Below are 26,774 nucleotides of genomic sequence, written 5' to 3'. Positions count from 1 at the left end.
CTACAAAACCAAAAAAAAAATGTTAAAATGTTAAAGCCAACAATATGCATTTTCAATTTAGTGTAATATCTGAAAGAGGGAAAAAAAATCTTTGAACCTGGATAAGAGGACATCAAGTTCTGTTTTGAATAAAGACAAAGGATAATTTTCGCAAAACAACAAAAAAGTATAAAGGTTAAAAAGCGATCGGATTTTAATTTTAGGAGTTCAGTAGAGGAAAAAAGAAATTATGGACCACCTTTCCTATCTTTTATTATTACTGTTATCTCATTAAAGACATTTAAATCATTATGACTATTCCCATTGACTCGTTTGACCCAAACGAACTTTGATTTAATTTTAATTCAAATATTAATTTTAATTAATTAACAAAGTGTACATTTTATTTAGGCGCATGTTTCAGTTATGCGTTAACGTCTCCCTATAGCTCCTATTTGAAACTTGTTCATAAGAACCATCTTCATATTCACCCTCAATTTGAGCTCCTTCATTGTTTTTTATTTTATTATTCTATTGTTTATGCATTTTTGAGTGCTTGTAGTTTGCAATGCAAATACATTAAAAACTAAACAAAGTAAAGCAACAGACTGTCTGCCTACTCAATCACTTTTATCAAAAGGCAAAGCGTAAAACCACTTGAACTTGATCTTGAAAATATTTTCATTGTAGTTTTCTTTTTGCCATAAATGGAAATACTGCATAATAGACAATAGGACAGACGTTCGTCTATAGACTGATGGCGCTGCGTGTATACAGGCAAATTGCAGTCAAGCGAACATTGCACCCACCATTCAGACATTAGCAAAAATCAAATTATGACTTCAAAAAAATATGGTTATATGTCCATACAAAAATATATTAAAAGTCTGCATAGTAACCCAGCAAAACAACGAGCTTTGACAAAATTTTCTATAGAAACAAAATTTTGATACAATTTTGTATAGAAATAAAATTTTGATAAAATTTTCGATAGAAATAAAATTTTGACAAAATTTTCAATATTAATAAAATTGTGACAAATTTTTCTATAGTAATAAAATTTTGACAAAATTTTCCACACACTGAAAAAAACAGTGAAACCGCCAGGAAGAAAACTTTTGTTTAATTTAAAAAAAATTGCAAATGTTTAGAAATTTTTAACTGAACAGTATTACAAACGCTGGCATCACGCCGATATCAAAAAAATAAGTAAATATTTTTCGACAAATTCAAGAAAATTTATTAGACATAATTAATTTTTTTCACCTGTTGTAGTTTTAGGGATAAATTGGAGTTCAAAATTGCAAGAATGTCTTTAGTGACATACGAAGTTCATGATGGACGCATTTGTAGTAAAATTTACAAATTTAAAGAAATAATGAACTATTTTGTGAGAAATACGAATTTAGTAAATCTTTATGCTTAATTTGTGTATAATTTTTTCCTGTTTTTTAGTTCATTTAACTAACTTTCTTTCTCAAGCATAATAATTCCATGAGCTAAAATAAAGTTGAATTGGCTTTAGTGAAATAGAGAGTTCACTTTTTTTGAGTGCAGAAATAAAAATTTTGACAAATTTTTCCATAGAAATAAAATTTTGACAACATTTTCTATAGAAATGAAATTTTGGACAAAATTTTCTATAGAAATAAAATTTTGACAACATTTTCTATAGAAATGAAATTTTGGACAAAATTTTCTATAGAAATAAAATTTTGACAAAATTTTCTGTAGAAATAAAATTTTGACAAAATTTTCTATAGAAATACAATTTTCACAAAATGTTGTATTGAAATAAAATTTTGACAAAACTTTCTGTAGAAATAAAATTTTCACAATTTTTTTTTATAGAAATACAATTTTGAAAGAAATGCTCTATAATAGAAATACAATTTTGACAAAATTTTCTATAGAAATAAAACTTTGACTAAATTTACTATAGAAATAAAATTTCTATTTAAATTAAATGTTGACAAAATTTTCTAAAGAACTAAAATTTTAACAAAATTTTCTATATTAATAAAATTTTGACAAAATTTTCCATAGAAATAAAATGTTGACAAAAATTTTTAAAGAAATAAAATTTTGACAAAATTTACTATAGAAATAAAATTTTACATAAATTGTCTATTGAAATAAAATGTTGACAAAATTGTCTATATTAATAAAATTGTGACAACATTTTCTATAGAAATAAAAGTTTGACAAAATTTTCTATAGAAATGAAATTTTGACAAAATTTTCTATAGAAATTAAATTTTGACAAAATTTTCTATAGAAATTAAATTTTGACAAAATTTTTTAACAATACATTTTTACCAACTTTTTCTATAGAAATAAAATGTTGACAACATTTTCTATAGAAATAAAATTTTACAAAAATTTTCTATAGAAATAAAATTTTTTAAACATTTTCTATTGAAATAAAATTTTGACTAAATTTTCTATAGCAATAAAATTGTGACAAATTTTTCTATAGAAATAAAATTTTGACAAAATTTTCTATAGAAAAAATTTTGGCAAATTTTTCTATAAAATTAAAATTTTTACAAAATTTTCTATAGAAATTAAATTTTGACAAAATAAAATTTTGACAGAATTTTCTATACAATAAATTTTACCAAATTTTTCTATAGAAATAAAATTTTGACAAATTTTTCTATAGAAATAAAATTTTGACAAAATTTTCTATAGAAAAAATTTTGGCAAATTTTTCTATAAAATTAAAATTTTTACAAAATTTTCTATAGAAATTAAATTTTGACAAAATAAAATTTTGACAGAATTTTCTATACAATAAATTTTACCAAATTTTTCTACAGAAATAAAATTTTGACAAATTTTTCTATAGAAATAACATTTTGACAAAATTTTCTATAGAAATAAAATTTTGACAAATTTTTCCATAGAAATAAAATTTTGACAACATTTTCTATAGAAATGAAATTTTGACAAAAATTTTCTATAGAAATGAAATTTTGACAAAATTTTCTACAGAAATAAATTTTTGACAACATTTTCTATAGAAATAAAATTTTGACAAATTTTTCTATAGCAATAAAATTTTGACTAAATTTTCTATAGAAATAAAATTTTACAAACATTTTCTATAGAAATAAAATTTTGTAAACATTTCTATGGAAATAAAATTTTGACAGAATTTTCTATACAATAAATTTTACCAAATTTTTCTATACAAATAAAATTTTGACAAAATTTTCTATAGAAATAAAATTTTGACAAAATTTTCTATAGAAATAAAATTTTGACAAAATTTCCTATAGAAATAAAAGTTTGACAAAATTTTCTATAGAAATGAAATTTTGACAAAATTTTCTATAGAAATGAAATGTTGACACAATTTTCTATAGAAATAAAATTTTGACAAAATTTTCTATAGAAATGTAATTTTGACAAAATTTTCTATAAAATAAATTTTGACAAAATTTTCTATTGAAATAAAATTTTGACTAAATTTTCTATAGATATAAACTTTTGACTAAATTTTCTATAGAAATAAAATTTTGACAAATTTTTCTATAGAAATAAAATTTTGACTAAATTTTCTATATTAATAAAATTTTGAAAAAATTTTCTATAGAAATAAAATTTTCTATAGAAATAAAATGTTGGCTATATTTTTTTAAGAAATAAAATGTTGACAAAACAGTAAATAAAATTTTAACAAAATTTTCTACAGAAATAAATTTTTGACAACATTTTCTATAGAAATAAAATTTTGACAAATTTTTCTATAGAAATAAAATTTTGACAAAATTTTCTATAGAAATAAAATTTTGTAGACATTTCTATGGAAATAAAATTTTGACTAAATTTTCTATAGAAATAAAAGTTTGACAAAATTTTCTATAGAAATGAAATTTTGACAAAGTTTTCTATAGAAATAAAATTTTGATAAATTTTTCTATAGAAATAAAATTGTGACAAAATTTTCTATATTAATGAAATGTTGAAAAAAATTTTTTTTCGAAATAAAATTTTGACAAAATTTACTATAGAAATAAAATTCTACAAAAATTGTCTATTGAAATAAAATGTTGAAAAAATTTTCTATATTAATAAAATTGTGACTAAATTTTCTATAGAAATGAAATTTTGACAAAATTTTCTATAGAAATACAATTTTGACAAAATGTTCTATACAAATAAAATTTTACAAACATTTTCTATAGAAATAAAATTTTGTAAACATTTCTATTGAAATAAAATTTTGACCAGATTTTCTATAGAAATAAAATTTTGACAAAATTTTCAATAGAAATGAAATTTTGACAAAGTTTTCTATAGAAATAAAATTTTTAAAAAAAATTTGGTAAAATCTTCATAAATTTTGGTAGGTTAGTTTTGGTGGTAGATTAGTTAGTTGGTGTCCTAACCAAGTTTGCCACGAATCGTGGAAAGACGCGTCCCTCCGTTAAAGTCGCATGTTCTTTAAAGCAAAGAAAAATTGCCTGAAAGAAAAGAAAAACTTTTGTGATTTAGAGAATCGTCTGTAAATTAACTGAGAAATTGAATCATTGGATTTAATACAAAAACGCATTATATGTAAGCTAAGACTTATGGTGAGGAATAAAACAAATGTTGAGTTTGAATTTTATTACACCATAAGGTAGATTTATTAAAAATTCTTTTGAAGACTTTATTCGCGAGCTGTTCACTTGTTTCAATCAATGGGCGAAGCTAAAGTGATTTTTGATTTCATTGTTCAATTCTAGTGTACCAAATTTAAAGCGGTACTTCATTCATTATTTTATCAATGATATTTCAAAGTCATTCATATTTTCTACATACGTATAAAGTATTGCTTAAGCTTACTCTTTTTCATTCATAGGTTTACATTCATTGATGTTAACAGTTTTTGAAAGCAACAACAACATATTCATATTAGTAAAGTAATATAAAAAACAACAATAACAATACTCATTGAGAATCATTCTACGTGAGATTATTAAAGTGACAAGAGCAAAGGGTATAATTATGAATGAGAACACAGTGTTATATTTATGAATGAGAGCAATGTGTTATACACAACGAGAAATATATAATATAACAAATAGACAGCTAAGCATGAATGAAGTAAATAATAATAAATTTGAAGCGAGCACAGTGTGGATTAAAAGTACGTTCACCACCATCCCGGCCCCCCTGAAACGTAGTTTCAGATTATGGGTAGTTTTACCAAGGTAGAAATAGGACGTGTCATTTCTCCGCATTGCGTTTTAAGTTTTACAGCTCTTACATTGCCATCTATACCGGGATATGTTTCGATCACTTTTGCCAGTAGAAATTTGGAGGGAGGTAAATTCTTTTCTTTGACTACAACAACATCTCCAACTGCTAGATTTGGTTGAGGTCTATTCCATTTTGGTCGCTGTTGCAGAGAAGTTAAATATTCTTGATGCCAACGTCGCCAGAAACCTTGAAACATATTTTGTACATGCTGCCAATATCCAAGTCTGTTTGGTGTGAGGTTGACCAGATCTCCTTCGGGAACAGTTGTATAAGGCCTGCCAATAAGAAAATGAGCCGGCGAAAGGCATTCGCAATCTGTATCTGGAACAGTGCCTAGGGGTCTTGAATTAACTACGGCTTCCACCTGAGCCAATAGAGTGTGCATCTGCTCGAATGTTAATTCTGTATTTCCAATAACTCGCTTAAGATGCAACTTAACCGATCGAACCGCCGACTCCCACATTCCACCCCAGTGGGGTGCAAATGGAGGAATAAACGTCCATTGTATACCGTCTTCGGCTAAAGATGCGGAGACAATTTCGTTATGAGTTTGCGACAAAATTACTTTGTGCATCTCGTTTAATTCTCGAGATGCCCCAAGAAAATTTCTTCCATTGTCACTAAAGATTTTTTTACATTTTCCTCTTCGCGATATAAATCTTTTTAAAGCGGCAATAAAACAATCGGTGCTTAAATCAGTGGCGAGTTCCAAATGTATGGCGGAGGTGACTAGGCATACAAATAAACAGATATACCCTTTAGATTTCTTTGTATTTCGTCCTGAGTATTGTTTTAAAATTATTGGGCCTGCATAGTCGCAACCAGTATTTTCAAAGGGAAACGCTTGACGTACCCGGATGGATGGTAAATCTGCCATTAACTGTTGTGTATTAATTTGTCGTTGTCGAAAACATTTGAGGCAATTATGAGTCAGATTTCGAATCAGATTTCTTGCACCAATAATCCAATAGGTTTGACGGGCAATAACAAATAAGGCCGATACTCCGGGATGCAGATTTTTCTCATGAAGGTTTTGTAAAATCAATTTGGTTATTCGGCTACATTTTGGCAAGATTATTGGATATTTTGAAGCATTGTCTAGTTCTGAGTTACGTAGGCGCCCACCTACCCGTAACAAGCCGCTGCCGTCTATGAAGGGGTGTAGTTTTGCTAATGAAGATGTTGTACTTACTAGGCGTTTACTTTGTAATAGCGTGCGCTCTTCGCTAAAGGCATCTTGGGCATACTTTGTCAGAATCAGTTCGGCGTGTTTAAAGTTGTTGAACGAAATATTCGGCGATTTTATTTGGTGTGGATATCTAGTGGCATTGATGAACTTGAAGATGTAGGCTACGACACGTATGAGTTTATTCCATTTCGAAATGCGGTGTACCAATTCATGTAGTGGATTATAGTCATTCACTGTTGAGACCAGAACTTTTGAAGAAAGTTTAAAGGCAGAAAGGGCGTCAGGATGAGGCAATATTTCCAATATTTCTGATGTTCTGTTGGCCTCGAATGTCTTTAACTTAATGGGTGGTTGAGATAGCCAACACAAAACAATTGTTGAATCACACCAAGCTCGTATATCAATTGATTTGTGTGGCAAGGCTTCTTTTATTCTTTTGAGTAGACGAGATAAAATAAGAGCTCCGCATAATTCAAGACACGGCAACGATTTTTGTTTGATGGGAGCTACCCTTGTTTTAGCAGCAATGAGCCTGACATGAGTATGACCAGTGTCGTCTACGAATCGACAATAAACTGCGGCAGAGTATGCGTGTATGGAAGCATCCGAGAAACCATGCAGCTCCAATTTTGTAACATCATTCAAAATGTATCTTGGAAGTGTAAAATCTTGAATAGAAATTAAATCTTGTCGAAATGTAATCCATTGACGTGTAAGATTTTCAGGAAGTGGTTCATCCCACGATAGCTTGTGTGACCATAGTTCTCTTAGTAGAATTTTAAATTGTATTACCACAGGAGATAATAAACCCATGGGATCAAATATACGTGATACATCAGATAGTACCTGCCTTTTTGTTGCGACTGGATTTTTGTTGAGTTCTATATGATACCCCAGTTGATCTGACGATGGTCTCCAAAAAATACCGAGCACCTTTTTTACATCCTTTTCGGGAGCTGCAAAAAACAATTGATCTTGTGTACTATCTGATATACTCACGCAATTTGAAACCCATTTCCTTAGTTCCAGGCCTGATTGGGCTAGTAGATTTACCAAATTGTCACGTATGAAAACGATTTCTTCTTCCGTTTGTGCCCCGATAATAACATCATCTACATAAAGTCCTCCATTACCACCTTCGATGCAATGGGGAACTTGGATTTATAATCATAGGCTAACTGCTCCAACACTCGTACTGAAAGATATGGCGCACAAGATGTGCCATATGTAACCGTGCATAAAATGTAATGTTGTACCTCGTGTAACGGCGACTCTCTCCATACAATTCGTTGATAATTTTTGTGATCTTCAGATATCCATATTTGTCTGAACATTTTTACTATGTCGGCTGAGAAAACATACCTGTGGAAACGAAATCTCAAACAAACAGCAAATAAGTCCCGTTGTATACTTGGCCCAATGTGCAAGTTATTATTAAGCGATATACCGTTGGAATCTTGAAATGAGCCATCAAACACGACTCTAATTTTTTCTCCCAAGACTGGATGATGGGGTAGATAAAAAACTCTACCATCAGTAACATTAATCTCATGAGGTTTGAGTTTACGCATATGTCCCAATTTTTCATAATCTCGCATAAAACCAATATACTTATCTCGAATTGCTGGATTTCGTTGAAGCCTTCTTTCGACAGCATAGAATCGAGATAGCGCACCATTTAGTGTATTTCCAAATATTGGGTTTTCATTTTTAAAAGGCAACTGAACTACGTACTTACCATCACTTGCACGCGAGTGAGTGGTTTGAAAGTGCGTCTCTACAAAAATGTCATCTGGATCGGCTTTAGTATGGTGTTCAGTTTCTTCTAGTTCCCAAAAGCTTCGAAGGCAACGATCAATATCCACGGTGGTAACAAGTGTAGTAGTTTGGTTGTAAATTTGCTCTGTCTCAGCACAAGTTACAACCCATCCAAAAATTGTTGAAATTGCAATAGTATTGCCCTGTGAATCAATACGTTTGTTGAATGTGAAAATGTTCCAAATATGTTCTAGGCCAAATAAAATATCAATCTGTGACGAAATGTTGTATGTGGGGTCAGCAAGAGGCAAATCCATAAGTTGATTTTTGATCTTATTTTCAAAGCTGTAGCCAGGAAGAGATGTAGTTATTTTAGGCAGAACATGTACCTTGGCGTTAATCGATTGCTCAGAGATGCGTGAACGTACGAATATTTGACATAAACCCCGAGTTGTCTCGGCTTTAATTGATGAAATACCATTTACAATTATTTTTGAGGGATATCTTTGAAGGCCTAGACGTTGAGCACAACTCTCAGTGATAAAAGACAGCTTTGAAGCGGTATCTAATAAAGCTCGACATGTTATAAACTTTCCAAAGCGATCTTTGACATAAATAGAAGCAGTGGGCATGATAAATTCTTTGTCTGACGTACAATGTTTACTACTAGATGGAAGTGAAGGTAACGAAATGGGACATGCAATGTTAGCGGTAGTGGACCACTGAATATTGGCACTAGCTGTATTATTAGAAGAAGACGGTGATTCAGGGGGTGAAGACTCCGAAACTTGACCGGGTAAATATGTAGGTTCATGTTCATTACTCGGAAGATGTAGGAGTGAATGATGTCTTCGATGACATTGCTTGCATCTACCTTTTGATGCACAGTTGGAAACCGCATGACCCTGTCTGAGACAATTATAACATAGTGCAGATTCTTTTACGAAGTGACGGCGCTCATTAATATCTTTTTGCAGAAATGTGGGACATGTAAAGATTGAATGGTCGGGACACTTGCACAATAAACAGCTGGGTTTTGCTTTAGTACTCACCAGACATTTTGTATGGTTACCTTGTGACTTGCCTGAATGACTGTGCTTGGATTGATGGGCCTGTTTCTTTGCACACAATTCAACCTCTTCGCAGCGATTGTCTAAGAATTCAAAAAAATCGTTAATGGTAGGAAGTGGATTATCTCGACTCTCACGAATCCACTTGCTCTTTGATTCAGGATCAAGTTTAGATAACAATAAATAGATTAACCACCAATCTCTTTCATCTTTACCTATAGCATCAAGACCACGAATTATTTCATTTGCCCCGTCAGATATTTTTCTCATGGTTGCAGCATTTTCCGTCGATATTGATGGTAGGGCCATAAATGCTTCTATGAAAGAAGTAACAATTTGCTTAGGGCGATCATACCTATCATTGAGCCTTGTCCAAGTTGTTTGAAAAGCAGTTTCGGTAACCGGAATATGTTGTATTAATCTTGCGGCATCTTCTTTGAGTAGCGACTTCAGGTAATGAAACTTTTGAATATTTGATATTCCTTTTGATCCTATAGCGCTCTCAAAAAGATCTTTAAAACTTGGCCAATCTTTGTATGTCCCTGTAAAAAATGGAATATTTATGCGAGGTAAATCATTTTCTTTAGGATGGCTAGTCGTTGAAAGTTTTTCCAAAAATGCAGCCTGTTGATCTGCCAACTTTGCTATTGCTCCCGAGTTGGCTGTACTTTCATTCAAAGTAGGAGCATATTGTGATTTTAAAGCATACAGTTTACCACGCGCTGAAAGGTATTTCTCTTCGTAGCTTGCAAAATCAGCCTCCGGGTCCGCAAAATTTTCCACATCTTTGAATTTGTATAAATCATCTGTTAATTTTACAAACGCTTGCCAAACCTCTTCCAAACGCTCCAAGCGGCTAACCACATCATCGAAAGTTGTTTCTGCGGATGGAACCTGAGCAAACGCCAAAGCACGAGTAATTGAGCCTTTCAAGCGACCTCTGGTCATCGTCAAGGAATTCATTTCTTCCGACATGATGTGTTATTTTTTACTCTAATTTGCACAATAACTTCGTTTTTCGATTTTGATAGTTGTGGAATTCCAGATTTTATTAAATGACTGGATGATCCGGTTCCAGAAGGACCAACACTTATGGTGAGGAATAAAACAAATGTTGAGTTTGAATTTTATTACACCATAAGGTAGATTTATTAAAAATTCTGTTGAAGACTTTATTCGCGAGCTGTTCACTTGTTTCAATCAATGGGCGAAGCTAAAGTGATTTTTGATTTCATTGTTCAATTCTAGTGTACCAAATTTAAAGCGGTACTTCATTCATTATTTTATCAATGATATTTCAAAGTCATTCATATTTTCTACATACGTATAAAGTATTGCTTAAGCTTACTCTTTTTCATTCATAGGTTTACATTCATTGATGTTAACAGTTTTTGAAAGCAACAACAACATATTCATATTAGTAAAGTAATATAAAAAACAACAATAACAATACTCATTGAGAATCATTCTACGTGAGATTATTAAAGTGACAAGAGCAAAGGGTATAATTATGAATGAGAACACAGTGTTATATTTATGAATGAGAGCAATGTGTTATACACAACGAGAAATATATAATATAACAAATAGACAGCTAAGCATGAATGAAGTAAATAATAATAAATTTGAAGCGAGCACAGTGTGGATTAAAAGTACGTTCACCACCAACTTATTTTAAGGTATTTGCTTTCAATTTCTTTTTTTAATTTGAAGGTTTTGTTATAGTTTGGATTTTTAATCTGTCTGTCGTTTTTGCGTGAACAGTTTTCTTATTATATTGCATTTGAATTTTATTGATCGTAGATTTAAGGCTAGATAGGTCCTTAAGAAGTTTTTTATATTAAAGTAGCAGCATCTTTAGCTCAGAATCTATACCAAAATCCATATGGGAAGGTAAAAATCTTTGGATCGAACTAAACTTTTTTTAGAATGTGCGTTTCTTATAGGTCGGAAGTACTGCGTTTTCGGATACTTTGCATTGTTTTAAAAGTTATGATTTGGAAGTTAATTTGAATGAAGAAATTTAAAATAAATTTTATTTATATATATTTATATTAGTGAATTAAATGAAAAATTTTTTCATTTGAGCATATCTAAATGAAAATTAATTAATTTATGTAGTAAGATGCACTAATCAAAATGAAATAAAATGCAAAAATGGTTAAAAAAATGAATAATGATGTATACATCATTCGCATAGCTCTTCACTGACCACAAGAAGACCATTTCATTTTAATCACATTAGAACTGATGGAAATGCTTTATTTCTTGAATGCTTATAGTAACATATTAGATAATCTGTTCTCTGCCTTTTTGATGTTAAATCACTGATGCATGTACAGAAATTCAAGCCACAAGGTTGTGGATGGTTATCATGATTATCAGAAATGCATGAAAAAAAGACAAAATAAAAGTAATCAAAGCAAACAAATTCAAACTAGCGTAACGGTCAGTGTAAGAAGCTTGTATTACATGAACATATTGAATTTTATTATTCTTAGATCACAAAACAAGATTTTAATTGAAAATCAACATTTCTATGGCTTCTAAAAATTCCCAATATTATATAAACATCGATGGAAGGACTTAATGGAAACGATAACAACGGTGAAAAAAATTAATTTAAATTATATTAACTTTAATTAAATTAATTTAAATAATCGTCCACAATCGAATTACTTGAGTTGTGGTAATTCTTGAATGGACCAAATAGTTTTGTGTATTTGGGGGTCGGTTTATCTGGGGGTATATATAACAATAGACCGATATGGGAAAATTTTGGCATTGTTGTTAGTGTTGTTATCCTCCTCCTCAGACTCATATGACCAAAGAGAACAAAGTTTAACCCCGATTTATGAAATTTTGCACAAGAAATATAATTGATATTTTGGCAACGCATGTAAAATTTGGTTGAAATCGGTTCAGATGTAGATATATCTCCCATATATATCTTTCGTCCGATATAGACCCATAGGGCCATTAAGGTCAACGCTTACTACCGATTTACGTGAAATTTTGCACAGAGAGTCGAAGTGATATTCTACCAATCCTTGCTAAATTTGATTCAAATCTTTTTTTTATACCCTCCACCATAGGATGGGCGGTATGTTAACTTTGTCATTCCGTTTGCAACACATCGAAATATTGCAGTAAGAACATAAAGTATATATATTCTGGGTCGTGGTGAAATTCTGAGTCGATCTGAGCATGTCCGTCCGTCCGTCTGTTGAAATCACGCTAACTTCAGAACGAAACAAGCTATCGACTTGAAACTTGGCACAATTAGTTGTATCGATGTAGGTCGGATGGTATTGCAAATGGGCCATATCGGTCCACTTTTACGTGTAGCCCCCATATAAACGGACCCCCAAATTCGGCTTGCGGCTCCTCTAAGAGAAGCAAATTTCATCCGATCCGGCTGAAATTTGGTACATGGTGTTAGTATATGGTCTCTAACAACCATGCAAAAATTGGTCCGCATCGGCCCATAATTATATATAGCCCCCATATAAACCGATCCCCCGATTTAGCTTGTAGAGCCTCTACGAGAAACAATTTTCATCCGATCCGGCTGAAATTCGGTACATGGTGTTAGTATATGGTCTCTAACAACCATGCAAAAATTGGTCCATATCGGTTCATAATTATATATAGCCCCCATATAAACCGAACCCCCGATTTGGCTTGCGGAGCCTCTAAGAGAAGCAAATTTCATCCGATCGGGCTGAAATTTGGTACATTGTGTTAGTATATGGTCTCTAACAACCATGCAAAAATTGGTCCATATCGGTCCATAATTATATATAGCCCCCATATAAACCGATCCCCAGATTTGACCTCCTGAGCCTCTTGGAAGACCAAAATTTATCTGATTCAGTTGAAATTTGGTACGTGATGTTAATATATGGCCTCAAACACCCGTGCAGAAATTGGTCGACATCGGTCCATAATTATGTATAGACCCCATATAAACGGATCCCCAGATTTGACCTCCGGAGCACCTTGGAGGAGCAAAATTCTTCCCATTCGGTTGAAATTTGCTACGTGAAGTTAGTATAGGGTATCCAACAACCATGCTGGAATTGGTTCCTATCAGTCATAATAATATATAGCTCCCATATAAACCGATCCCCAGATTTGACCTCCGGTGCCTTTTGGAGAAGCAAAATTCATCCGATCTGGTTGAAATTTGGTACGTGGTGATAGTATATGATATTTAACAACCATGTGAGTTGACATTTGTGGATGACAGTCTTTCAAAGAAGTTTCTACGCAATCCATGGTGGAGGGTACATAAGATTCGGCCTGGCCGAACTTACGGCCGTATATGCTTGTTTTATATTGATATTAGCTTAAATTAAATTAGAGTAAGTTTAATTTAACTTCAATTACATTAATTTACGAGATACTTTTATTTTAAATGGTCCAAAATAGGAAAATATGTTACATAGCAAATATTCAGCAAATTTGTATAGAATGCATGGGCCACAATTTAGCCCATACAAAATTGTTATTAAGAAACTTTTGCATATCCAATTCTTTCAGAATCCATAACTGCACTACAATTTGTTTTGGTTCTTTCATATGCCTGTTGCTGTTGCTACTTTCCAACTTCCTTTGTTCTCATAAATTGCCATTAAACTAATCTTCTTTAATTTTCCCATGAACATGACCCTGACAATTTTCTTTTCATAAACCTTCACTTCATGGTTTTCCTTTTGTTTTGTTTGTGCTATCTGGCAAATAAAAAATGAATAAATAAAGCAATTCAGTATTCAGTCACACACAATGGAGTTGTATGAATCTTTCCCTCTATGTGGATAATCTACTCAAGTGCATCTCAGAAATTTAAATTATCATTAGCAATTGTAAATTGTTAAGTGTTAACATTACACGCTTTCTCGTGTTACCATCATCTGTTTTTGATGCCCCAGGCATCATAAGCCTTGAGCGGAAATGCATCATAGACACCAATGTCGGTTGAAGGTAATCCAAGAACGCCTACTCTAACATTCAGGCGGTAAATATTGCAGAAATGGTCATATCATCATACCTTCATGTCTCATAGCTTCAGTGTCTAGCTTTATGTTAAATTTGTTATTATTAACCATTATTGTATTGTTGCTTCAAAGGTATTCAGTTTTCCCCCCTTTAGTCTTGTAGTTGTTTTTTTTTTACAATTATACTTAGGCCTTTGGGACTAGGTAAAGTGTCAAAAGACTTAACAAACTAAATAAAAGATATTATTTGTATTAAATAATTTTAAACTAATAAAGAAAAAAAAAATAAATTAAATTGACATTACTATGAACCCTGTTTATTCGAGTTTTTGAGGAATCTCAAACATATCGTGTTAACGTGCAAGAAAATGGTGAAATAATATTCTAATGAGTAAGAGAAGTAAAATCTTAAAATGTCACTTTTAATTTCAAACAATTTGAATGACCAGTGCGCCTTCTATCACCTTAAGAAATCAAATCGGGAGAGCAGTCTATATAGATGCTATATCAAAAAATGTACTGATAAAAAATTTCAGGGAAATCGGATAGAAATTGCGATTTCTATAATCATAATCAAATTGGTCGATCAGTCTATATGGGGGTTACACCAAAACATGGACCAATACGTTCACATTAATGCAACCGAATCCGGTACAGCTATTTATAGTCCAGTCCAGTATCTTGTTTCTTCTAAAGGATAAAGCTGGACACTGGCACAGGATGTGGTACGAGTCCTCCGTAACTTTCGGGTCCAGGCACCATCTACAGATATCATCCTATTCTTAACATGTACTTCCCAAGTGTGTTATGTCCTTTTATGATACCAATCAATGACCGCACTTCTCCGTTCATCGACATCAACATTTCGCAGTTCCTATGTTACGTTTCTTTTCGTCCTATATCGGAAAAAATGTACTGATAAAAATTTTCAGAGAAATCGGATAGAAATTGCGATTTCTATAATCAAATCGGTCGATCAGTCTATATGGGGGTTACACCAAAACATGGACCAATACGTTCGCATTAATGCAACTGAATCCGGTACAGCTATTTATAGTCCAGTCCAGTATCTTGTTTCTTCTAAAGGATAAAGCTGGACACTGGCACAGGAAGTGGTACGAGTCCTCCGTAACTTCCCGGTCCAGGCACCATCTACAGATATCATCCTATTCTTAGAATGTTTTTCCCAAGTTTGTTATGATACCAATCAATGGCCGCATTTTTTCTCTGTTCATCGACATCAAAAATCCGCAGTTCCTACGTTACGTTTCTTTTCATCCCATATCAACTTGGTTTGTTCGCAACCATTCGAAGAGACCCAGCGTCTTCGCCATAGTTCATCATATTTGACCTCTATCCTGTAATGATAAGAAGATAGTGGAGGAAAAACGTCCGCTAGGACATTATTCGTTCCACGAGCGCCATCCTTAGCCAGTACATCCGTTTCCTCATTTCTTATTATCCCATAGTGCCCAGGTACTCAGCACAGAGTTATATCATGCTGTTCAGTGAGAACCTTGAGTTCTCTACGACAGCGGCTGACTAGCTTATGCCTTATGTCAGCACTGCACAATGCTTTTATAGCTGCCTGACTGTCGATGAAGAAGCTAATATCGCTTCTGAATAACGGCCTCATCAACAGCGACTCAGCAGCCTTTGTGATCGCAGAGATCTCAGCCTGAAAAATATTGTGTAACAAAAGACTCCCTTATACCCAGTTCACTATAATAGATTCCGCTGCCCGTTCCTTCCTCCATATTTGATCCGTCCGTATACATGTTCAGGGTTCCGAAGGGTATCCTCTTGTCTTCCCACTCCTCTATACTTCGTATAATGTATGTCGGTTTGTGATGATAAACATGCTCCGTGGCCATATGGTCCGTCTCTCTATACTGCCCGGCCAGAATTTCAGTATGCCTGCAGGCTGTCCTCTCCAGCGTGTTCAAGTTCGTAAGTCTCAGAAGTGTCAGTTCTGTCGTGGCTGTGGTCCTCATAGCGCCTGTCATATAAATAAGTGCAGTCCTATTTATTCTATTTATTCTCGACATATTATTTTGGTGTCGCACGATTGTCCACCAAACATGACAAACATATGTGGCCACAGGTCTTACAACCGCGGTAGCCAAAAAGAGAAGGCCTCATTCTCCATCTCTGCCCGACCAATTTCTGACACGATAGGCCCTCTTTATGTGATCCGCAGTATTCTCCATCCAATTCAGTTTGGAATCCAAAAGAACTCCCAGGTACCTTGCTGATTTCGAGAGGGTCAACTTCGTGCCCTGGAAATCAGGAGAATTGTAACCGATAACCGTTTTCCTCTTGGTGAACAGTACCAACTCCGTCTTTCCAGGGTTCACCCCTAATCCTCATCCTCGTGTCCACTCCGAAAGATACTGCAAAGACCCGCTCAACACATCCGAAATAGAATATAGGAATTTGCCCTTACTGGTTAGCCCAATCAATACCTCGTTCACCAACAATAGCCATAGCAAAGATGATATTACCCCTCCCTGTGGCAATCCTCTAGTGGTCCTAACCCTCCTTGTGGAGTTCGCTAGGTTAGGTTAGGTTAGGTGGCAGTCCGATGTATCAGTCTCACTTAGACTATTCAGTCCATTGTGATACCACATTGGTGAACTACTCTCTTATCACTGAGTGCTGCCCGATTCCATGTTAAGCTCAATGACAAGGGACCTCCTTTTTATAGCCGAGTCCGAACGGCGTTCCACATTGCAGTGAAACCACTTGGAGAAGCTTTGAAACCCTCAGAAATGTCACCAGCATTACAGAGGTGGGATAATCCACCGCTGAAAAACTTTTTGGTGTTCGGTCGAAGCAGGAATCGAACCCACGACCTTGTGTATGCAAGGCGGGCATGCTAACCATTGCACCACGGTGGCTCTCGTGGTGCAATGGTTAGCTCGACCACCATGTCCCTGCTTAGCAACATCAACTCGATCCACTTTATAAAGAATTTCTCGACACCATTCTTCTCCAATGCCTGTACTACTTTATCAATCTTCGTATAATTAAAAGCACCTTCAATGTCCAGAAACGCCGCCAATGTATAGTCGCCATATGTCATAGATCTTCCTATCGGATGCACCACTGAGTGCAGGGCAGATTCTACAGATCTCCCCTTAATGTAGGCATGCTGACAGATTGATAGTTTCATGCCTAGCTGGTTCCTTATATGATCATCCAGTATCCTCCCCATCGTCTTTAGCAAGAAGGATGATAAGCTTATTGGTCTAAAATCCTTCGCCGTTCCATGTGATATCTCCCCCGCTTTAGGAATGAAGATTACCTTAATCTTTCGCCAAGGCCTTGGTATATATCCAAGACGCAATGAGGCCCTCATCAACTCGACATAAGATTCACCCAAGAGATCGAAGGACTCCTGAAGCATATATGGGTATACCCCGTCCAAGCCTGGAGATTTATAAGGGCCGAAACTCTCAATCGCTCATTTAGCGCTTTCCATGGTCACCAAACTTAATATATCCTTCTCCGCTCCTCTGTGGTCCATATAAATACGAATATCCGTCGTCCAATAACAGGTCTATGTCCGGTGATTCGGTCCATTTTCCATTGCTGTTCTGCAAGTTACCACTAAACTTAGGTTCTCTCGGTTCCTGATCTTACACCCTTTTGTATTTTATCCAAGAGATTGCATGTTTAAGTGCATCATTTTCATCATCATTGTGGTTGGCTAAGTGGAAAATTTATTGAAATCATCAATACTCGTAAAAAGTGAAGGTTTGAAGAATTTGAATTCCATCAATGCATTGTGCTGATTTTGTCGGTTGTTTTACATGGAGGGGAAATTTTAGATATCCCATAAAATGAGAAATGAATAATTTGACACATAAACGACGTGGCTTATTATAATGGAGAAAATTTTGCTTAAAGTTAATCAAGCATTTTGCATGGATGAGAATAAGTTAATATTTTCACGAAAGGCAAAGACTAAAACTAATCTTTGTGTGCAATTATGGTGGAAAGGAATGAGTCATGGCTAGGAGTAAACAAATTTTTAATAGTTTTGTTTTTTACTGGAGTTGATATTTTAAGATGGATACTCAGTCACCTTATCGGCAAAAAAGTCGCATATATTCGACCACATGAACCGATTCTATATAGATACTAGCAGAAGATACTCCGTATCTTTGTCCAAGCTAGCACGAAATTAATTGATCCCATAATGATAGTATCAATTAAAAAATTAATTGAAAGTCACTTAAAAAATTAATTGATCCAATTTAAAAATTAATTGATACTATTAATTTTTGTGATTGATTTTTATTTCAATTAAAAAATTTGTTGAATCAATTAAATTTTTAATTGAATATTTTTTAAAACTCTATTAAGAGTTTAATTGAAAAAATGTCGTGAATTTGTTTCTATGTAGAAGATACATTTGCAGAGTATATTTTCTATTTCAACTCAATAAAAAAGTCTCGTAATTTACAAAAAAAAAACTTTCATGGAAGTGAAAAAGTCAACTGGCACGGATTCAAATCCCCACGGGGGTACAATTTTAAATTATATTTTGATTGTTGTTTCTTTTTTTAATTTTTATAGATTTTTTAAAACTCTATTAAGATTTTTTGATTATTTATATTAATATAAATTTAGACTTTAAACGAAATTGGGAAAAAAATTGATGGAGAATCCCGGGATGCTCTCAAAAATAAATGTTTGTGGAACAACTTCTATTTTTTTCCTTTGCTGGGATACTAATTTAAAAAATATTTTAATGGTCATTTCATATAAAATTTCACAAAATGATTAAATTATTCTCCTTGTCTTCAGTCAATGCCATAAATCATTTTGTCATCTAATCTCGAATGCAATTGCTTCGTATCATCATTATCTGTTGTTAGCTAATGAGAATTGCATTCGACAAAATTTATAGGAAGTTGTACATGCCTTCTTGGTCTTGGTGATTATTATTGTTATGCAGGTCAAAAATTTATTCTCATTTGTTCACACACCCACAAACAATTATTTGATTTTATGGCTATACCAGCATATTGCAGTTGGACAAATATTTATTAAATATTTTAAATTTAACGTACGTCTATCGTTTGGTCGATTGGTCAGTTTGGCCTAAATTAGTCTTTGTATTCATAAATATGTATTTTTATTATCATCAATCAGGTCTAGCATGTGGGTCTCTGAGTTTGTTGAACCACAAAACCTTTTGTTAATTACCTGCATAAACGCATTTTGTATTTGGTTTAATTGCCATACAATGTCCATGTTGTCTGTGGTTTCCTCATCTCGAGTAGGCACATTACGATAAGGATGAGAAGGCGTATATTTGCCTATAGCACAAAACGGGAGGTGGATACCATTATCTCAAGCACATTCACTCTAGCGTCGTAAAGCCGTAACATCCGTGTTGCTCTTTGTGTTGCTTTTATATGACACAAAGGATCCCCGTACTATCTCTATTTACAGGTTGTTGTCGGCATTCACCTAACAGAGACGGTTGGATGTTTTGTCAAGGCCTTTATAACTATAGATCTACTTTTTATTGGAAAACTTACATTCTATAAATACTAGTTTTAAAATTTAATTAAATTTTTTGTTTGCGGAAAAATGCTTTATTCACCTGACAGTGTGTCCACCCGTGTGCCCATCCCTCTTCCCTCGGGGTATGATTACAACCTCGGAATCGCTACGGACCCCACGAGGTCCGTGACCACCTCCTTCTAGTCCTCTTCCGGATTCAAGCCTACATTACTCATGTAGTAGTATCCATGTCAACCTTTTTCCTGAAGAGAACGTGTTCTAGAAATCGCCCTACGGCCTCCCAGTTCCTCTCACTGTGTACCATCTTCTGGATTATATTTCTTGGAGAGACATGCCCAATTTTATCCGTCATTCTGCCCACCGGCTACATCTAAATAACGTATGTTCGGGCACCTCTTCATCATCGTAAATACAGTTCTCTGAGCTGCATTTCCCATACGGTGCACATACTTCCAAATGTATCCGTGGCCAGAGAGCATCTGAGTTATGTAATACGTCACTTCACTTATAAGGCGGTGTGTCCATCTGCCCTTTGTCGCGTTCCTGCCATCTATCTCTGGTCTCTTGTTGACTGTTCAGTAGCAACTCCGTCGCGCCTTGTTATTTGACCTCGAAAACCTTTTGCCACTCAATAGCCTGGATGTCTATTGGCATCGTTCCTGCTATCAATAATGCGGTGACCCCCGATACCGTGCGGTATGCTGAAGTAATTTTCAGAGCTGCCGTTCTCTGTACTGAAAGTATCTTTTTCGCTCTAGTCCGTCTCTTTAGGCTCGACGCCCAGATCTCACATCCATAGAGGTGTATACTGTTAGTCATCTCAATAAGTATCTTCCTTCTGCTTGGAAGATGGTCGCGACGTTATCGTAACAGCTTTATCCGTTGCGTATTTTATCTGCTGGGATTATCTGAGAGCATCTGAGTTATGTAATAGTCACTTCACTTATAAGGCAGTGTGTCCATCTGCCCTTTGTCTCGTTCCTGCCATCTATCTCTGGTCTCTTGTTGAATGTTCGGTAGCAAGTCCGTCGCGCCTTGTTGTTTGGCCTCGAAAACCTTTTGCCGCTCAGTCGCCTGGAGGTCTATTTCTTTCCTGCTAGTACTAATGCGGCTTCCCGCGATATAGTGCACTATTTCTCGGAGAGACATGTCCAATTTAATCTTCTAGCGCTGTCCGTCATTCTGCCCACCGGCTAGATCTAAATAATGTATGTTCGGAGACCTCTTCATCTTCGTAAATACAGTTCTCTGAGCTGCATTGCCCCATACGGTGAAGATACTTTCGAAAGTATCCGTGACCGTTACGTTACTTCCTCATATCTTATATCTTGTCATAACTCTATGCCAGTTATAAGTCGGTGTATCCATTTGCCCTTTGTCTCGTTTCTCCATCGTTCCTGCTATCTACCTCTGTTCTCTTGATGAATGTCCGTAGCGCCTTGTTGTTTTGCCTCGAAAACCATTTGCAGCTCAATCGCCTGGAGGTCTATTGGGATCATTCCTGCTATTACTAATGCGGCTTCCGTCGATAAAGTGCGGTATTCTGAAGTAATTCTCAGAGCTGCCGTTCTCCGTACTGAAATCAGCTTTTCATCTGTAGGGTCGACGTCCAGATCTCATATCTCCATTAGTATCCTTCTTCTGCTTGCAAGGGGGCCTCCCATATTTGGCATCAGCCTGCTCAGTCGCGAAGTTATCGTAGCAGCTTTCTCCGTTGCGTACTCTATTTGCTTGGAGTACGTTAGTTTCGAGCTCTGCCTTAGTCCCAAGTATTTCATTGTTTATTTTGTTGAGATTATCTGTCGTCTATATGCATCTCTATTTCTAGAGGCAGATGCCGTTTCGTTAGTAGTAGCAGTTCGGTATTTTGCATGGCTAATTGTAAGCCATGACTGTTTAACCAATCTTTCGCGCATATCATGGTTTGGCGATGTTTGCGTTGAGCCCCTTTAGTATTTTTCGCTTTTATCTCTGAGGTTATGTCATCAGCGCAACCAACAAAGTACGTAACATCTGCCATTGGTATCTTAAGTATCTCGTCGTATGTTTCGTTCCAGAGATCTGGTCCAAGGATTAATCATTGTGCGGTACCTGAAGTTAACAGGTTGGCTGATAAGTCCCCGGTCTGACACATAGATGGCGTCGCTAGTATTAAATGCATATTATTTTTATATAGAACCAACCTTCAAATGATTCGTGTCAAAATTTGACGTCTGTAAGTCAATTAGTTTGTGAGATAGAGCGTCTTTTGTGAAGCAACTTTTGTTATTGGGAAAAAAAGAATTTCGTGTTTTGATAAAATACTGTTTTCTGAAGGGAAAAAATACGGTGGAAGCAAAAACTTGGCTTGATAATGAGTTTCCGGACTCTGCCCCAGGGAAATCAACAATAATTGATTGGTATGCAAAATTCAAGCGTGGTGAAATGAGCACGGAGGACGGTGAACGCAGTGGACGCCCGAAAGAGGTGGTTACCGACGAAAACATCAAAAAAAAATCCACAAAATGATTTTGAATGACCGTAAAATGAAGTTGATCGACTTAGCAGAGGCCTTAGAGATATCAAAGGAACGTGTTGGTCATATCATTCATCAATATTTGGATATGCGGAAGCTCTGTGCAAAACGGGTGCCGCGCGAGCTCACATTTGACCAAAAGCAACAACGTGTTGATGATTCTGAGCGGTGTTTGCAGCTGTTAACTCGTAATACACCCGAGTTTTTCCGTCGATATGTGACAATGGAAGAAACATGGCTCCATCACTACACTTCTGAGTCCAATCGACAGTCGGCTGAGTGGACAGCGACCGGTGAACCGTCTCCGAAGCGTGGAAAGACTCAAGAGTCCGCTGGCAAAGTAATGGCCTCTGTTTTTTGGGATGCACATGGAATAATTTTTATCGATTATCTTGAGAAGGGAAAAACCATCAACAGTGACTATTATATGGCGTTATTGGAGCGTTTGAAGGTCGAAATCGCGGCAAAACGGCCCCATATGAAGAAGAAACAAGCGTTGTTCCACCAAGACAACGCACCGTGCCACAAGTCATTGAGAACGATGGCAAAAATTCATGAATTGAGCTTCGAATTGCTTCCCCACCCACCATATTCTCCAGGAAATAAGCCCCCAAGAAAAAAGGCCCCAAACTGGAAATGAAATAATGTCCCAAATTTTGGGGATTTAGTTCATAAGGAAATGAAGCCTCATTTCGAATATGCAATAAAACCCCACAACAATGAAATAAAGCCCAAAATTTTATGAAATTGGGCCCCATAGGGACTTATTTCATTTTATAAAGTAATATTTATTGCTGTTATAGAGAAAAAAATAAATTTATTCATGAATTTAATAAATATTTCAATATAATATTATATTTTGTATAAATAAAAAAATTCTCTATGAAAAATCCAATTTAATAATTGTATGAGAGTAATAAGTTTCAAGTAAAAACTTCCATGGTATCTTCAACGGGTTGGCGGCAGCAAAGACACTTGTAATTGTTTAAAGCTTTTGATAATGCATCCGCCATTAACTTTAAATTGCACTCCGAACAAACTTTCATATGTCTACAAGGTAGCATAACAATGTTTGAAGGTTGCAGATCACGCAATCGCTGTCGTTTAAAGTGATAGAAGTCACTTCTTGGTTGTCGTCTTCCGAGTTTTCACAATCGGAATACTCTTCTTCCTCGAATATGTTTTCCTCTGGTATCAATTTTACGCATATTTTGTTAGGTTCATACACCATTCGGGAAAGAAAATCGTTAACAGATATATCCCCATTTTCCAAAAACCGGATTGCTTTGTCAATTTTGGAAGACTTATCAGCATCCTGTCTCTTCTTTTGTTTGCACAACGAGCCACCGCTTTCAGAGAGCATTGAAAAATGGCGGTTTTTGAAAAATTCCTCATTACGAATTATGGCAACAAACTTAAAAAAATTTCCATTCTTATCTGCTAAACGTCCTAGTACTCCATTATATGCTTCTACAGCTGATGTTGTTCGTGTTTTTTGTTTATAAACTGAGAAAGAATTACAACCAATCTAGAAAATATTTTACATTCATTCAGCTTAATTTCACATCGCAACTTACTTTTTGTATCCATTGTCTTTGGAAGTAGTTTAAAAATGGCGCAAAGACACATTGGCTGTCCATTAACATTATTTTGGACCTGATTGCAGAAAACGCTCCTTTTATTAAACCAGGGGGGAGTAAGGGAAGAGCCATTACTTTATGATAAGCTGCAGACGCTTCTTTCGCAGATCGTATATACTTAACTAAAGCCTTTCTGCTTCCCATGTTACGCCTAACAGCTTGGCAAAAATGGAACCTAAGTGAACAGTTTTGTTAGCACTCGAATAAATGATGCTGTTTATTTTTATTTGTATTGCATTAGTTATGTTCACTTTTTAAATTTAACCGAAAATTATAATACATGAGCGGAATTGCGGAATTGTTATGATTTTGTTCAAATGTAAAGGTTTCAATTCGCGCGAATTTTTTTCAACCTTTCCACTCGAGCACAATCTATTTTTTTCGTAATTCTTTTAAAACCTCTACCAAATTGTTATTTTACTTCGCAATTTTTTTATGTGCTGTAGTTTCGACTATATTAAATTCAAATTAAACAAAAATTTAGATTGTGCTCGAATGTAAAGACTTCAAAAAATCCACACGAGTTTCGTTTTTACATTTGAGAACAATCTAAATCTTTTTTTAATTCTTCTCACATTTAGAATATAAAAAAAAATATTTCATACGTACCAGCAACCAACATTTTGTGTTTTTGGAAAAACTATTTGTATTGCTTGCCTCATAGATTCTTCGTAATCAGTCACAATAATAGAAGGATATTTGTTTTGTTTTTCTATCCATAAGAACAAAAAATATTGGAAAAATCTAAAATAATTGGTTAATAATTTGATTGAACATTTAAGTGTATATTAACTTACTTCTTCGAAATATTCAATATATATATATATATATATATAACAAGCAATTGTTTGAAACATCCTTTTGGAACAATTTTAAATGTTGCATCAATTAGAAAGGTCCTTTGCTTCGGTGGAATATTCTCCTTAATTAATTCTATGGTTTTCAGCGATGAGAACAAACAAAACGAATATTTTTCTTCCATAATACATGCTGTGTAAAAAGACCTGGGCATTGCCTCATCTTTTGTTATTCCAAATGATGTCCACACATTTTCTAAATTAAAAGCCTCAATAGCTTGTAGAGCTGTCTTCGGAGAGGTTACAAAGTGCTTACTGACTATATATTGCAACTGACTATATATTGCAACTCTTTTGATTTTGGAGAATGCAATATGTTTGGTATCATCTTGAAAACTTCACTTCCACTTCTTTTTCCCGGGAATTTTTCGTAATTCATATTGAGTATTTGTTTACTACGCGACGTTTAGAATGAAACTGAATAGTCAATCAATGTTTGCAATGAATTGCAAGCATTCATTTAAATACACGGTAGTTGTAACGGTACCAGTCTACGCATTTAGTAAAGTTGTTAGTTTTAACAAAATGAAATAATGCCCCACAAAGAAATCGTTGGGGTTTCCTTCATCAATGAATTATGGTGTTTTTTCATAATGAAACAACACCCCAAACATAATAATGAAACAACACCCCAAAAAAACGAAACAATACTCCAAATTACGTTGTTTTTGTTTTCAATATAAAGGTTTGGGGCTTTGTTTCATTTCCGTTTTGGGGCCTTATTTCTTGGGGGCTTATTTCATGGAGCCTCCGCATAACTATTTGGTAACCTAGTGCCCAAGGATTATTCGTTATATCAAATCTTATCTCTTCCTATTTATCACTCTTGCTCTTACTTATAGGGTGAGTGCAGCAAATGTGGTACCAGCTGGTATTGTGGTACAGTAGCTTCTTTTCTCTATCTAACAACATACGAATAACAAAATCAAGCTGAATAGATTGTGGCTGTCAGGGAATGAAGTAATCAAAGATCAGTTTGATTTTTGCAATTCTTTCTTTGTGTCAGTTGAAAAAATCATATTTACCTGTGCTCGAGTGTTTTTTGTGGTTCTTAATCATTTCGTTTTGTGTAAAGGTATATTTTCAATTTATTAATTTTCGGATGTAAATAACTGACAAGTACTAAATAAGCATAAAATGTACGCAATTGCGATATTTTTTTACAAAAAAATCTACATTATGGTGTACCACATTACCTGCACATTCGTGTTTAATCCGAAATTATGGGTTTCTTATTTTTCATAGTTGCATGGATAACTAATACTAGTAAAATGAAGGTGGTAAATCAAAATCTCGTCGGAGAAAAACAAACAAATTGGCTATCGAAAAACAAATCGGTATACCACATTTGCTGCACTCACCCTAGTGTACTGTAATTGTTTCTTTGCATCTTTGATTTCATTTCATTTCAATTCATTTCATTTCATTTCATTTCATTTCATTTCATTTCATTTCATTTCATTTCATTTCATTTCATTTCATTTCATTTCATTTCATTTCATTTCATTTCATTTCATTTCATTTCATTTCATTTCATTTCATTTCATTTCATTTCATTTCATTTCATTTAATTTAATTTAATTTAATTTAATTTAATTTAATTTAATTTAATTTAATTTAATTTAATTTAATTTAATTTAATTTAATTTAATTTAATTTAATTTAATTTAATTTAATTTAATTTAATTTAATTTAATTTAATTTAATTTAATTTAATTTAATTTAATTTAATTTAATTTAATTTAATTTAATTTAATTTAATTTAATTTAATTTAATTTAATTTAATTTAATTTAATTTAATTTAATTTAATTTAATTTAATTTAATTTAATTTAATTTAATTTAATTTAATTTAATTTAATTTAATTTAATTTAATTTAATTTAATTTAATTTAATTTAATTTAATTTAATTTAATTTAATTTAATTTAATTTAATTTAATTTAATTTAATTTAATTTAATTTAATTTAAT

At 33.8% G+C, this 26,774-nt stretch overlaps 2 protein-coding genes across 8 annotated transcripts in view; one reads left to right on the top strand and one right to left on the bottom strand.

Annotated features, from left to right (window-relative positions):
• The window catches only part of kmr (pleckstrin homology domain-containing family A member kramer), a 259,563-nt gene that overhangs the window by 50 nt on the left and 232,739 nt on the right, over positions 1 to 26,774 (top strand). The window lies entirely within an intron of this gene.
• LOC142231983 (uncharacterized) lies at positions 58 to 10,224 on the bottom strand. Its single transcript, XM_075302660.1, has 3 exons — positions 7,635 to 10,224; positions 5,180 to 7,557; positions 58 to 69 (listed from the first exon to the last, which is right to left on the bottom strand). The coding sequence occupies exons 1-3, from the start codon at positions 10,222 to 10,224 to the stop codon at positions 58 to 60; spliced, it is 4,980 nt and encodes a 1,659-aa protein (XP_075158775.1).

This window comes from Haematobia irritans, chromosome 1 (genome assembly GCF_050003625.1).
Source record: "Haematobia irritans isolate KBUSLIRL chromosome 1, ASM5000362v1, whole genome shotgun sequence".
NCBI lineage: Eukaryota > Metazoa > Arthropoda > Insecta > Diptera > Muscidae > Haematobia > Haematobia irritans.
The sequence above is the reverse complement of the archived record's forward strand: the minus strand, read 5'-3'. Positions and strand labels throughout refer to the sequence as shown.

Coding starts and splice junctions, on each gene's coding strand:
- LOC142231983 (XM_075302660.1), bottom strand. CDS start 10,224: ATGTCGGAAGAAATGAATTCCTTGACGATGACCAGAGGTCGCTTGAAA. Junction 7,558..7,634: donor GGTTACATATGGCACATCTT/GTGCGCCATATC, acceptor ATTGCATCGAAG/GTGGTAATGGAGGACTTTAT.